This window comes from Typopeltis vanoorti, chromosome 6 (genome assembly GCF_054136105.1).
Source record: "Typopeltis vanoorti isolate ZY-2024b chromosome 6, IOZ_Tvanoo_1.0, whole genome shotgun sequence".
In the NCBI taxonomy this organism is placed as follows: Eukaryota; Metazoa; Arthropoda; class Arachnida; order Uropygi; family Thelyphonidae; genus Typopeltis; species Typopeltis vanoorti.
The window spans coordinates 24,748,287-24,763,728 of record NC_143554.1 but is presented as its reverse complement, the minus strand read 5'-3'; the positions used below and the strand labels follow the sequence as shown (position 1 = coordinate 24,763,728).

The 15,442-nt window shown below is 34.7% G+C and overlaps 1 protein-coding gene across 3 annotated transcripts in view; it reads left to right on the top strand.

Moving 5' to 3' along the window:
* LOC150105342 (calmodulin-binding transcription activator 1-like) overlaps window positions 1-15,442 on the top strand; it is a 1,067,501-nt gene that overhangs the window by 779,681 nt on the left and 272,378 nt on the right. For all 3 annotated transcript variants that reach the window (XM_090394729.1, XM_090394728.1, XM_090394730.1), the window contains one exon: window positions 13,796-13,908. In XM_090394729.1, the coding sequence (XP_090250855.1) occupies window positions 13,796-13,908 (113 nt within the window). The remainder of the gene's footprint in view (window positions 1-13,795; window positions 13,909-15,442) is intronic.

Below are 15,442 nucleotides of genomic sequence, written 5' to 3'. Positions count from 1 at the left end.
TTTGCCACCCAGTGTACACACAATTTTCGATAATTCAGTTTCTCCGATACAATTTCATGAAGGCATGAACGTGAAACTTCTGGAAATTGCAGCGATAGTGACGTCATAGTGAATCCCCTATTCTGTCAAATCTTCAGTCACTAAAGATATTCATCATCTGCACATCTGTCCTTCCTTCATTAAAAAGTGTTACCCATCTTCATACCATTTAGTCACTCATTGCATGTTCTCCATAAACCTCAATAATTTGCCAATGAATTTCAGCTGCTTTAACATTCTTCGCATTCAAGAAACGGATAATTGACCTAATTTCACATGTGGCACACATTTCGATTTTCTTAGACATTATAAACACATCAAGAGACGCCTATACACTGCGAGAATGTCTGAAAATGGCACCAATGCCTTGCTAAGGAGTCAACAATCACAGCACACATGCGCACCATTGCTATCGCAGCACTGCAGTGAAAATATTTAAAAACAGAACTTACTTTCTGGACATCTCTTGTAATATATAGTCTATCCTCAACTTATGATGTATGTGATTTATAACAACTCATTCTTATGACATCTAATCAATTAATATGTTGAAGCTATTTTTAGTGCTATAATAAAACTTCTGCTATAGTTTGCTTGGCTTTCAGCAGTGTAGTATGATATCCATGGAGGAAGAATGTTTGTTGTGCCCGTGTAGTATGGCCTTCATTGAAAATTATCCTAGAGGATCATTTTCTTTCTAGTACTAAGCTACCATTATATGCAAGTGATGTTTGATTTTAGTATCACAGTTCTCAAATCTAGTAATACTGAATACTTTTTTTGCAAGTTTGTATTGTAGGGTGAAAGTGCTTGTTTCGAAACCATAGTGCCATGATTTTTTAAAAGTAATAGGCCATTATAATATATATATTATTATTATTATTATTGTTCCGGGCAACTCCAAGGAGTCAACAGACTCATCGAGGGAGGCCCTAACATCATGTCAAGAACAACTATTCGACACTGACACAGTATCTATCATACCTTGCCTTGAACTCATTCACGGTCGTAGCACCCACAACAGACTCTGGAAGCTTATTCCACTCATTCACCACTCTCCAAGTAAAAAACCTAGCTCTTACACCCTTGTCAACCATGCTCTTGCCCAGCTTCCATGCATGGCCCCTAGTCCTCCCACCACCAGTCATATTTTCAAAAATATCTTCTGGATCAATCTTATAGAAACCCTTCAGTAATTTGAATGTCTCAATCATATCACCCCTCCTTCGCCTATCGTCTAATCTCTGCAGCCCACAAATCTTCAACCTATTCTCATAAGGTTCATTCCACAGACCTGCTATCATCTTGGTCACTCGTCTCTGGATCCTCTCCACTTCCTCCCCATCACGAAGAAACCCTGGTGCCCATAACTGGGCACAGTAGTCCAGATGGGGTCTTATCAAGGCTCAATGCAGAGGAACAACAACTTGTTTGTCTCTGCATGTTAAAGTATTTTTCAGAAGCCAAGTGATTTGATGAGCTGATTTAGTCACTTTTGCAATGTGTCCCCTAAACTTCAATTCCCTATCCACCAATACTCCCAAATCCCTGGCCTCATCAATCTCCTGGATATACAATAATAAATATTGTATATATATATATATATATATATATATGAAAAAAATATAGATTTAATGACTATAAAACCGAGATAACATATAAAGATTTTAATGATAAATACTACTAGTTTCGGCATATAGCAGCCTTCTTCAGGTATTTATAAAGAAATACTAATAAACATTGAATTATCTAAGCATACTGGAAATTACAGGTACAAATTGCCTCACATAATCGATACATAAAAACGTTGTATTTTTTCAAGTTGTTCCAACTGGCGTGCCATTGTTTATTGCAATTGTGCGTGCAGGTTCACGTGAACGCCAGTATTGAATAACTGCAGCATGGCTATCTGGGATGTTATAACTTAAATTGTTGTTTAAGTGGACCGGGTTCAGCAGGATTTCCCTTGATTCTACAATTTTCCTCTCAAACTCATCATCATCACAGCGAAAGATATTTTCTGATCTAATTCAAGCAAACAGAGTGGCTTTGTTGGTCATCATTAGGATTATTTGAAAAAAGAACATGACTGGATAACGCAGTTGCATGAGATCTTTTATAAGCGATGTCTCTCTTATGCTCTTCTATCTGTTGTTCAATAGATTTGTTTGTTTGTCCAAAGTATGGGATATTGCAATCGCACCACAATTTATATACTTTGGACATAAACGTTGTTCAATAGATTAAACAAATCTATTGAACAACGGATAGAAGAGCATAAGAGAGACATCTCTTATAAAAGATCTCATGCAACTGCGTTATCCAGTCATGTTCTTTTTTCAAATAATCCTAATGATGACCAACAAAGCCACTCCGTTTGCTGGAATAGATCAGAAAATATCTTTCGCTGTGATGATGAGTTTGAGAGGAAAATTGAAGAATCAAGGGAAATCCTGCTGAACCCGGTCCACTTAAACAACAATTTAAGTTATAACATCCCAGATAGCCATACTGCAGTTATTCAGTATTGGCGTTCACGTGAACCTGCACGCACAATTGCAATAAACAATGGCACGCCAGTTGGAACAACTTGAAAAAATACAACGTTTTTATGTATCGATTATGTGAGGCAATTTGTACCTGTAATTTCCAGTTTGCTTAGATAATTCAATGTTTATTAGTATTCCTTTATAAATACCTGAAGAAGGCTGCTATATGCCGAAACTAGTAGTATTTATCATTAAAATCTTTATATGTTATCTCGGTTTTATAGTCATTAAATCTATATTTTTTTCAAATGTACAACAACCGAGTAAAAGCTGATCACCACACACACACATATATATATATATATATATATATATATACACACACACACACACAATATTTACAGTTCAGTATACAAAGTTATTTTCTTTATCCCAAAAAGATCTGACATTCATATGCTTTATAGAATTACAAGTAAATTAATCCCTGCTTATATCTAACACTTTGTATTATCTAACTTTTAAATTCTTACATGAATACAGAGGATAACTATATGGCCATTCTAAAATTGCAAAATATGAGCTCAAAGAGAACATCAACTCTCACTCTCTGACTTTCACAGTAAAATTAATTTCTTTGAGGCATGGCATAAAACACTACATCACCTTTGTCAGCTCTAGTAATAATTATGGTTGTCTATGTAGTGTTTATGTAAAGCATGGAGCTGGCTGTTGGAGTGATTAATTCTTGTAATTAATTAATTTAGTAAGGAACTTATCTTTTAATGTTGCCAACAACATCAGGCTCGACATAGCTAATAATTATTAATAGAGCTGACAAAGGTGATGCTGTTATCCCCAATGAATGTTCTACTCAGAACATTTCTTAGTCTTCTAAGAAATGTCACATGTTGGCTTCCTGAAGTTGTTAAAAAAATAAACTTTTTATCCCCCCTCCTCCCACGATATACTGATCGCCAAAAATTTATACACCCAGCTACCTTCTCTGTCCCATAGTAGATGCTAATGACTCTCCCTCCATTAAATTAGCTAAACAGTTAGCAAAATCTTTAATTCCACTTACTGGCCACACTTCATTTCTTCATTTTACATAAAAAAATTCAACTTGTGTCAAATCTGTAATCCAGAATTTAGTTTTAAACAATAATGATATCATGGTGAGCTTTGACGTTGCCTCCTTATTCACAAATATTCCCCTTTCTTACACTCTAAATTTACTAAACAATAAATTACATGATAACTATAGTAATTAACTTTAATGAAATGAAAGTATAGATATTTTGTACTGAAAATAACAGTACATCATCATCATCATCAGTGTGTAGAAACAAGAAAATCAAAGAAATGGGAATACAAGATACATACAGCAGTTGGTGGTTTACTAATTAAAAAATTGTTGCCATGTGCTAGTAATTAATATTAATAAATAATATTATTAAAAACTATTTTTGATGGTTACATAAAATAAGAATCTCCCAAACTTTTGGGAGAGAGAGAGACAATCGTTCTGTTTCAGATGTGGCTGATGTAAAGGGACTTTGCAAATTTCTTTGAAAAGGCATTCATATTTAAATCTGCTTCTATGGAGAAGATGAGCTTCCTCCCACTGGATACTGTGTTTAGTGTCAATACTATGTTGTGCCAGACCAGACTTTTGAGGTTTCATGTATTCAGTTTAATAGTGATGTTCATTAATTCTTTTTTCCTGTCTGCCCAGTGTATGTTAGATTACATTCACAAGGTATCCGGTAAACACCAGCTAATGATAAAGGTGACAGTTTGTCTTTTGTATATGGCAACAGATTAGAAATTTTGTTGATAGGAAAATATGTGGGAATGAGATGATTCTTCTTCAGAATTCTACCAGTTGGTTCAGATGCCAGAAATATAAGGGATTGGAACCCTGCAGTCTGTTGAAGAATCCTGAGATGTTGGAACATAGGAGTAAATTATTTGCTGGCTGATAGAAGTTCTTGCTGTAAGCATGATGGAGAGAGGAACACATTATCTTTTCTGTTAATTAAACACATGATGACACCAAGTTTTTGAGAGGTGTGATGAGCAGACTTTTGATGAATCTATCTTCTAGTAAAGGTAAGTTTTTGACAAACACTGGTTGATAAATTACTGAAGGGCTGTGCATAACAAGGATGTCCAAGAATGGTAACCTATCAGCCTTTTCTTTTTCCATGATGAATTGAATGCATGGGTGAAGGCTATAGATCTGTTATAGGAAAGTGGTAAGTTAATTTTCAGAATGAGGCCAAATAGCAAAGACATCATCAACATAACAATAACCAATGAGAGGGTTGGGGATGAATGGATGAGAACATGGTATCTTCCAGACGGTTCAAAAAATAGTTTTCCAAAGTTGGAGCCAGAGGGCTACCAATGGCAGTGCCTTCAACTTGTCTATAGATCTTGTTTTTCCAACTGTACTTTCATTTCATTAAAGTTAATTACTGTGGTTATCATGTAATTTATTGTTTATAGTCATGCCATAAGTACCTTTAAAGATTATACTCTAAATTTACTGAAAAATGTTTTCCATCCCTGTCATTATTGATCTTTTTAATTTTTCTATCCATACTGGTTGCTTTTCCTGGAAGAGTACCTCATATAAACAGACAGAAGGTACTTTCATTGACATTCCCCTCTGGCCAATTCTATATAGTTCATTTCGAAAGAAAAAAAAAATGCTCTTGATACTACTAGTCTCAAAACTTCCGTTTGGTTAAGATATGTACTGATGATGTGTTCTCTATTTGTCAATACAACTCAGACATTAGAATCTTTCCTCCTTCACCTTAACAGTCAACACCCTAGAATCCAGTTCACTATTGAAAAAAAGAAAAAAAAACAATTGCTTGCCTTTTTTTCAGATACTCTAATCACACGTCTGTCTAATGGTACCCTTTCGTTCTCAGTTTATAGAAAACCCATCCACACAGGTACATACATGAAATTTCCCACCATCCCCCTTCTTAACAATATGGAGATCATCAAAATCCTTGTTAACAGAACCTCCAACCTCTGTTCCACCCATGCTTCCCTTACAGTAGAACTTGCCTTTATTTGCCAAACCTTCCTGTCCAATGGTTACAGTACCAAAAAAATTTACAAATTATCTCTTCCTTCCACCTGCTCACATACCTCTTAACATAACAGTACTTGGGAACATCTTTGGGAGATGGACCAAGTCCTTGACTCTTTATCCCTTAATCTGATTTTAGCTTGTGTATGAGAAGATTATTTTGGGTAAATTACCCGCTCATTGTGAGCATTATAAGCTATATTAGCTTTATTTTTCGATGGAGGATCTTGGTTTTTTATGTTTGAAATGATCTGAGGGTTTGTAGTCTGCTGCCTGTTGAATTAGCTGATTTGGGTGATTATCTGTGTCTGTGAAGAATTTTTCTACAATGCCTGTCATATAGGTCTTGATATCTGGAAGGTTGGCTTCCTGGTGTAACTGGAAGTTTCTCATGAACCAAGGGGGCATTAAAAGCCATTCTTAGGTATTTGTTCTGAATTGTCTGTTGATGTTGCTTTTAGCTGTGTGTCCCCAGGTTGGTGATGCATAAGTGAGTTGTGGTCTTATTACAGATTTATAGAGGAGGATTTTATTATTTATGTTTAGGAAGCTCTTCCTATTCAAAAGTGGATATAGTTGTGCAATTGTCTGACTTGCTTTGGTGGAGATACTATTTGTGTGTCTTGAAATTCAGGCATTTATCAAGATGAACTCCTAGATATTTGGTAGAGTTTTGCCAAGGGATGAGTTTTCCAAACATTTGTATGCATGTGTTCGGTTCTGCTTTACGTCAGGTGAAAAGTACTGCAGAGCTTTTTTGTGGATTGATGGCGCATTGCCATCAATCCACTAAAAATCAATCCAGAAAAAATAGCCAGAACTCTAAAAAATGTATAATTTTTGCATTGCTTTCAAACCTCATTTGAAGCTAGCTTCCCTTCTCTATTCTCCTAAGGAACTGCTTCCTCCCCTCTCCATTCCAGGTGTTCACAAGGTTCCTTGTTCTTGCAAATTATCATATTATGGTCAGACTGGGAGATCTGCTAACATATACCACCACAGCTATAGTCAGATAGGTCTAGCAGACCATTCCTTGGATACCTTACATAGAATGAGATGGAAGAAAACCACCATGCTCCACTGCAACAAATACAAACTTGAAAGACTCTTTTTGGAATCTGCAGCAAACTTAAAAAACCAGCCTAATCTTAATATGGTTATATTAAATTTCCCAAAATTTGGTATACATTAATTCTTAGGCCTCCCACCCAACATCTAAGGCTGGCCAACAGTACCCATAGAGGGGGGTGCCCTTTATGGGTGGTTCTTCATTTCTTCCACTTATTGTTTCTTGTATGCATTAATACAATTTTAACATTGTATTCCTGATGATGTTTCAGTGACTGAGAAGAAATATTGAAATTGATTAAACTTGTTGTTTAATTATTTCTCTTTGGGCTAGAAATTATTCTATTAAAGTGCAACATGTAAAATTCACTCTCAACCTGTTGGTTAGGGAGCAGATACACTAATTATCCAGCCTGGCTGGAGATTACAAAACAGATTTACTGTAATATGCAGAGATATTAGAAACATTCCCCTTGTAATCCTCAAGACCATTTCCCATATCACCTTGGCATTATGGAGATGAGGAGATTGTTGAAGCAATTTCAAGGGAATGTAACCAAGATACTATCCTGCCTTTTGAATGTTGATTATGAAGATAAAAGGGAAAACAGGCTTTGAATATGGCAAGTAGACACAGAGAGAGAGGGGGAAGAAAGAACAAGGATTCATTCCCAGAAGCTGAATAAAAGTTAACTGTAAATTTTTTTCTTATGATATGAGCATAGTTGCTGGCATTACTTCTTTATTGAATGAAATCATGAATTCAGCATTAAACCTATGATAGTTATGTCAGTTAAGGGATCCTTTCATGTTGGGTCCATAGACTCTGGTACAGACGTCCAAAAAAATAATCCTTAATGGAGCCACAAAGTTACATTACTATTCTGTGTGCTAAAATTCTTCAGAAAAAATTAGAAATATACAGTTAATTCTCTTTTTTACACAGCTTTTTTTTGAAATAACACGGTTTAGAAAACAAAAGCAATTCTATTTTTTTACTGTATATTTTGATTTAACATGGTTCAAATGGCACTTATTTTTAAAATTTCTGTTTGAATTCAGTTCTGTTAAAAAGAGTATTTCCATTATAATTATAATTTTCTAGTATGGTACATATGTACTTAAACTTGAATTTTGGGACCCCCCCCCGTTTTAATGTTTTAAATATCAGAAATTACTCTACGCTACAGAATGTAGGCAAATGCAAACTAGAACTTATATAGCAAAATCACAAAAAAAGTGTTGGTGGCTTTAAACCAGCTAAGGAATTGTGTGACTCTATTATTTTGCAGCAATGCTTCAGAAGATCGTATATTAAAACCATTACTCATTAATCGATCCCTAAAACCGCAGGAAATGAAAGGTGTGGATATTCAACACATTACCAGTGCGCTGGAAGGCAAATAAAAAAGGTTGGGTTACAAAAGAAATTTTTAATGAATGGTTCCATCAATTTTTTGCTCATTGATGAACATATTCTAGAAGTTAAATGCTATTGCATGGAAAAAAATCTGGACGTGAAAGTTTTATTGGTCATAGATAATGTGCCTGTCCATCCTGTTTTAGAACACCCGAATGTGGAATTTTGTTTTCTGCCGCCTAATACAACATCTCCTTAAGACAACTACTAGACCAGAATGTGATCGCTACCTGTAAAACTTACTACATAACAAAAAATATTCCAATACATTTTGGATAAACTAGATAAGAATAATTTACTGACAGTTATTGATGTGAGGAAGAAATTTTCTCTTCTGGATTGCATCAAATGCGCTAAGTTGGTGTTATCAGAATTGAAATCATTAACTTTAAATGCATTCTGGAAAGCTACTTGGCCAGAATGTGTGAAAAAGTAAAACCCTGTACCTTTGTATACACCTGAATATCCCAATATCATCAGATTAGCATATGCAATTGGCAGAGAAGGCTTTGATGATTTTTTGTGTGCATTTATTGAACTGATGGTTGACAAGGCTGTTAGTGATGACAAAATAATAGAAGCTGTCCTTGAGAATCTTGATGAAAATGAAAAAAGTGATGTGATGATGATGGTGATAAAGAGATCACTGCAGGATCAATTAAAGAAGGGCTTCAAATGGCTAGTAAAATTGCAAAGTCATTTTCTCACACATGATCAAATACTGAATGAGCTGAACAGTTTAAACATAAACTGAAGTCATGTACAGTGCAATATGAAGAATTACACAAAGATCTAGTCAAAACAGGATTTCAGCAGTTAATTACAGTTTGTGCTAAAATTAAAAAAACTTTAGAATTATTGGAAATTAGTGCTAATTTAGTTCCTTTTATGTAAAAAAATATTGCACCATTGCAGTATGAACAGGATGGCCAAAGTGTTTCAAGTGATGAAAGTGATTTAATTCCAGTCTCACACAAAAGAATGTAGTTACTGTCAGAAAGTGATGCCGAATAAAATTTAACTAATAGCCATATGTGCGGATGTATTTGGACCTTTTCGAACTTCTGTTTTATTAGTGACACACTATTTAGTTTATGAGATGCATATATATATATATATATATGAAAATGAATTTTTAACTTGGGGATATTGTATATCAGGATAACCAAGTAATTTTATAAGCTTGGTTATTTTTACTCCTAATCCCAAGTAAGCAAACAGTTAAGTTTACGCCTGAAACATAGTTCAAGTCTAAAGATGGTACAACACCAGGGCAACTCATTGTAAAGGTGGGTAAAGCTCTGATCACTATTCTTAGTATTTCCCATAATGTAAAGCACATCTCACTAAAAGATGTATACTGCAATACATTATGGGTGGGGTCACTACCCAGACCGGTTTCAACCTTTTTTGAGGTCTCCTCAGTGAGTAGCTAGACCCTAAATACCAAGATTTTTTATGAGATAATAAGGCTCTGTATTTAGTAATACAGTTGATAACTTGATAAGTGAATTTAGTTGATAAGGCTCTGTATTTAATAATACAGAGCCTTATCAACTTTACCTATACAAGTTGCTACAAGGTGTTTTTATTTTTAATAAAAATATCTGGAGGAGATATAGATGAAAATGAATTTTTAACTTGGATTAGGAGTAAAAATAACGAAGCTTATAAAATTACTTGGTTATCCTAATATACAATATCCCCAAGTTAAAAATTCATTTTCATATATATCTCCTCCAGAGATTTTTATTAAAAATAAAAATCCATACTAGCAACTTGTATAGGTAAAGTTGATAAGGCTCTGTATTACTAAAACCTTGGTATTTAGGGTCTAGCTACTCACTGAGGAGACCTCAAAAAAGGTTGAAACCGGTCTGGGTAATGACCCCACACACTGGCTCAAGCTCTGTGCACACTGTACAGGGTTTTAACTTTTTTGCAAAGTATAAGAATGAACAGTGTGCACAAGCTTGAGCCAGTGTTCACATATGGCAGTACCAAATCTTTGGTGTATGAGATATAATTATATATCAGTGGCAGCGCATGCCCATTTCGGTTGGATGTACTGTCATAGCTTATGCAACTCGCGTTACAAAATTCACATCAGTTTGACCCTATGATTGCATTTTTATTGATGTATGAAAGTTTTTCAAGAGTGTATAGCACATCAGTGCTCATTGTAATTGGTCTAATGCAGTTAATTGTAACCAAATCGGTGCAGAGTGGGAGACAATGTGTTTAAGATATATTACAAAACAATAAAGGAGAATGCTATATTTGATTGGTATATTTGAATTAATCAAAGGAGTAAGATTTGGTTCACGGACAATTCATCACCAACAATTCATCGTGGGAAAATTGATTGCGGGGAAAATTCATTGAGAGGGAAATTTATTGCAAGAAAAATCATCGCAGAAAAAATTCGCTGAAAGCGTTATTTGCTAGAAAATTGAAGTCAGTTTGGTTTAACACGTGTTATGTAGAGGTGTGTGATAAGGTTGGTCGATTGGTAGAGCATCTTCTACTAATGGCTTGCAAAAAGTTAAGCAAGTTTGAGCATGGTTAGTAGTTAGAAGGGAACCATTCGTTCGATGCTGTTGTCACACTCTCCCTCGATGAGTTGTTGGACTCCCTGGAGGTGTCACATAATAATAATAATAATAATTTGATAATAAATTGTATCTGAGAGATACCTCAAACTCTGATGTTCGTGTAGTATTAGTTTAGTTTTATTTATTTATTTATTTACCATTGAAAATGACTGGAAAAATATATTGACAGGATAATCCATCAGATGTTGAAGATATTCAGCGAATGTTACTCGAGTCATATTTTAATAGAATGATAGAGTTTCAGGACTGTACAATGTCAGTTACGAGGATCGACTGCAGGAATGTGGACTGCAGAGTTTGGTAGATAGAAGAAGGAGAGGTGATACAATCAAGACTTTTATACTATTGAGAGGCAGTTACAGGGTAGACATTGGGGAGCTCTTTCACTTGGTGGAACGGCTGGAAGGAGCGATGACAAGAGGCCATCCCTAGAAGTTACGAAAGGAAGCTATGAGCAAGAGAGTGAGGAGTGGTTTCTTTGCATGGAGGGTGGTTGAACCATGGAATGAATTGCCTGAGCGAGTAGTTAGAGCAAGAATGGTCAATGAGTTTAAGGAATGGTATGATAGACTTTGTGTTTTCTAGGAGGGACCTCTCATGATCAGTCTTGATAGATTTGTGTTTCCTAGGAAGGACACCTCCCGCGATGAGTCTTTTGACTCCAGAGGTCTGGATAATAATAATATTTATGTAGGTACTGACAGACATATGATTCATCTTGTAAATAAGACTATGTAAACTTACAAAATCAATAAATACAGTACTGTAAATGTATTTTCACTTCCATATGATTTTCTGTAATAGCATTTTCTTTTCTGTAGCTTACTTTATTGTAAGAATATAATATATAATGCATACATACCTTACAAAATATGTGTTAATCGACTGTTTATGTTATCAGTAAGGCTTCCAGTCAATGGTAGGCTATTAGTAGTTAAGTTTTGGGGGAGTCAAAAGTTATATACAGATTTTTTGAACAATGTGTGTGTGTGTGGGGGGGGGTCAGTGCCCCTAACACCTGCGTTGTTCTCAACTGTACTTGAGTTCTTGAGTGATCGTTTTGCAAGTGTAAACTGTATAGGTGGAGATATTGCCATACCAGATGTGACACTGACAAATGTGAGAATAGGGATAGATGAATTGGAGGTGCTTTGGATATTTTAGAACCTTAATGCAAATACATCCATGGATCCTCTGATCAAGCTGTTTTAATTCTCAACTCTGGGAAATTGCCAGGGAGTGAAAAGAGATAAAATAGTTTGGTAGCATAAAGGAGGCTCCAAGGGAGGTAGCAAATTACAGACTAATTAGTATCTTTGGAGTGGTGATTAAGATATTGGATAAGTCAATAAAGTATTCAGAAATGGATAGAAAAGAATATAGTACTCTTCTGGGAGTAGTGTAGTTTAGTGAAAGTATTAGTCTTGTCTTAATAATATGCTTGCTTTTATAATAAAGCAACAATTGACTTGAATAAAGGAAATGGCTAGATAGTGAGTTTGCTAGACCTTGCTAAGGCTTTCAACAGAATACCACATGGCTATGAAGGGATTGAATATGAAGCTGGTGATATGGATAAGAGAGTGGCTGATGGACAGACATCAAAGAATAGTATATGGAGGAACTAAATCCAAGCAATGGGAGAACAATTGTGCACTTCAGGGCTCTGTATTTAATTTATACATCAGTGAAATTATTTAAGGGGAAATATACAGTTTTTGCTGATGATGCAAAACTGGAAAGAGCACTAGTGAATGAAGATGATATAGAGATCCTGTAGGATGACTTAAATAGGTTGGCAATGTGGTCAAAGGATAGAGTTTGGGCATGTTGTGGACAAAGAGTTAAAGTCTATAGTGCATATCGCACAGGTGTCCAGAACAGCTCATCAGATTACTTGAAGAAGGATGCACTAGAAACTGAGATAATGAAGTTATTATTTCTGTTTATAAAGCTTTGATAAGTCCATGTTTAGATTACTGTGCATAGATGTCGTTGCTTAGTTTTGTTGAAACATGGAAATGGTGGAGAGGATTTAAACACAAGTGACTAAGTTGTGAAAGGTCTTTGGAATGCTCTTCCTGTGAGAATAGAATTGAAAGTCTGTGGATTACTGAGGCTAGTTAATAGGCAGAAAAGATGGGATATGATGCAAGCATATAAATTATTAAAATGATATTATAGGATTGACACTGATGACTTTTTGTTTCAGTATATGGTAGGAAGTAGGGCAGAATGGATTACTAGAGGTGATTGTATATCCTTCAGTTGGTGAACAAGATCAAGATGTAATGTAGGTATTGTGTGAATAAGTTAGTACAGGTCTCCCACAAAGAGTTTTTGACTCTGTGTAGAGAGATACCTGAGAGAAAAAATAATAATAGAGAATTCATTCCACCAGGTCAAGCCAGCTATTAATCAATATTACCATATGAAAGTTTTAAATTGCACAACAAGTATACCATAAATATCCACAAAAATCAAATTTTTGTGGCAGTTCGTGTTCTTGCAATGCATCTGATAGCTGTTTTTGAGGTTTTTCATTCATCAGTGTGACTTTGGTGCATGAAACCTCATGATAACAATACTTCAATCATTCATCTCCCAACTTGTTCAGCATTCTTTGGCCAGAATATTCTAGAACAAAACTCTCTTTATTCACCAAACAATTGCATCGTGTCTTTTTTCATTTTAAGAGAAAGCCCAAAGGTAAGAAGATTTGATATTGACAATTTATAAAATGCAACAAGGAAGCTTAAATTCAGTTATACTGTAAAATGTATATATGAAAGATCCTTTGTAATAGCAGGATCAAGAACAAGTGTTTAAATATGAAAAGAAAATCCTTTGAAGTAGATTAATTCTCATGCTGTTTAAGTGAAGTAGTTAAATACAGACTCTTCTCTATAATTTTTTAGATCTCATACCCAATAAACAATTTAATCTCTATATTTATACAAACATGAAGATATTTTATGTAGTATATAATGAAAATGTTCTTTTTTTTATTTATATTTCCAATTTTTATGAATTTATTTTTTCTTCAATGTAGAGAACACTTTGAAATTTTCATTGTTAGAAAGACTAGAAGTGATGGAGACCAAAGTTAGTTTTAAACAAGAAACAACTTCTGGACTATCAAATGGAACTAGAAATATGATGCAGGTATAATTTTATTATATGATCATGCCTGTCTTTGCAGCTGTAAAACATTATTGATATGTTTATTTTAGATTTCAAAGATTTAAAAAAAAAATTTTTTTTAACACAATGAAATCTGTGGTGAATTCATCACTCAAAAACACACATACTAACCATAGTGATAAGTTTTAATACGTAAATATTTCATCCCAAGTATCTTGGGACACAATTTGAATTACAATAATTCAAACAATACTAGGAATAACATAAAGTTAGGGCGCATGATTACAATGGAATCCCAATATGTGTGCCGTAGCGTGTTATAGCATTAAATTAAAATATAACTGGAAAAAGAAAAAAAAAAAGATAACATATATAAAGAGATTATGTTACAATTTTGATTATTTTATAAAGAGATTATTTTACAATTTCCCATACAAAGTATGGGAAATTGTCATACAATTTTGTATGACAATTTCCCATACTTTAGGAATAGCAAGAACGTTATTAGAGTTTAAATTAGGACTTCAGCACTTTCTTTATATAAACGTTTATATAAAGACGAATGTGGTCCTGATGTTCCAAAATGCGTTTCTGAACAGATCTACCTGTCTGTCCATAGTAAGACAACTTGCAGGAGCATGGGACCTCATACATGCCAGGTAACATCAGAGGTGAGAGTTTGTTTTTAGGAGAAGGTAACAAGTTATAGATCTGGATGATGGGTTTTTGAAAGATGTTCGGAGATGCCTTTGACATAAGGTATGGGAATCTATGTGCTCCTTCTTGTCTAGATTGATGTGTGCGAAAGTGACTGATGATTTTTTTGAGTTGTTTTAAGATTGTATCCATTTAGTATGGCTGTATTTTTGATTATTTCTAATTCTTGGTTTAGAGATTCTTCAGAGGAGCAAAATCTGTGTGCTCTGGTAACTAATGATTTAATGATGCCAAATTTTTGAAATGGATGATGAGTGGAAGAATTGTGAATATAGCGACTTGAAAATGTAGGCTTGTGACAGACAGACGTGGCGATGGAACCATCTTCTTTTCTTTGAATGTGTAAATCCAGAAAGGAGTTACCTAGTGGAGATTCTTTTTCTAGTGTAAAGCTGATGCGAGGGTGAAGAAGGTTTATTTTATCTAGAAACAGGTGTAATTCTTGTTCGGAATGAACCCAGACGGCAAAGACGTCGTCGACATATCGTAGCTAAATTTTTGGTTTGGGTTCAAATGAGAAATTTTTTTTCCCCCTTCAAATTCCAGAAACAGGTTTGCTAAGTTTGGCGATAAGGAAGACCCCATTCCTGTTCCTTCCTCTTACAAGTTATCAAGATTTTTATCTATTTTATCAAGATTTGAACCCAAACCAGAAATTTGGCTACGATATGTTGACGATGTCTTTGCAGTCTGGGATCATTCTGAACAAGAATTATACCTGTTTCTAGATAAAATAAACTTTCTTCACCCTCACATCAGCTTTATTAGAAAAAGAATCTCCACAGGGTATCCTTTCTGGATTTACACATTCAAAGAAAAGATGGTTCCATCGCCATGT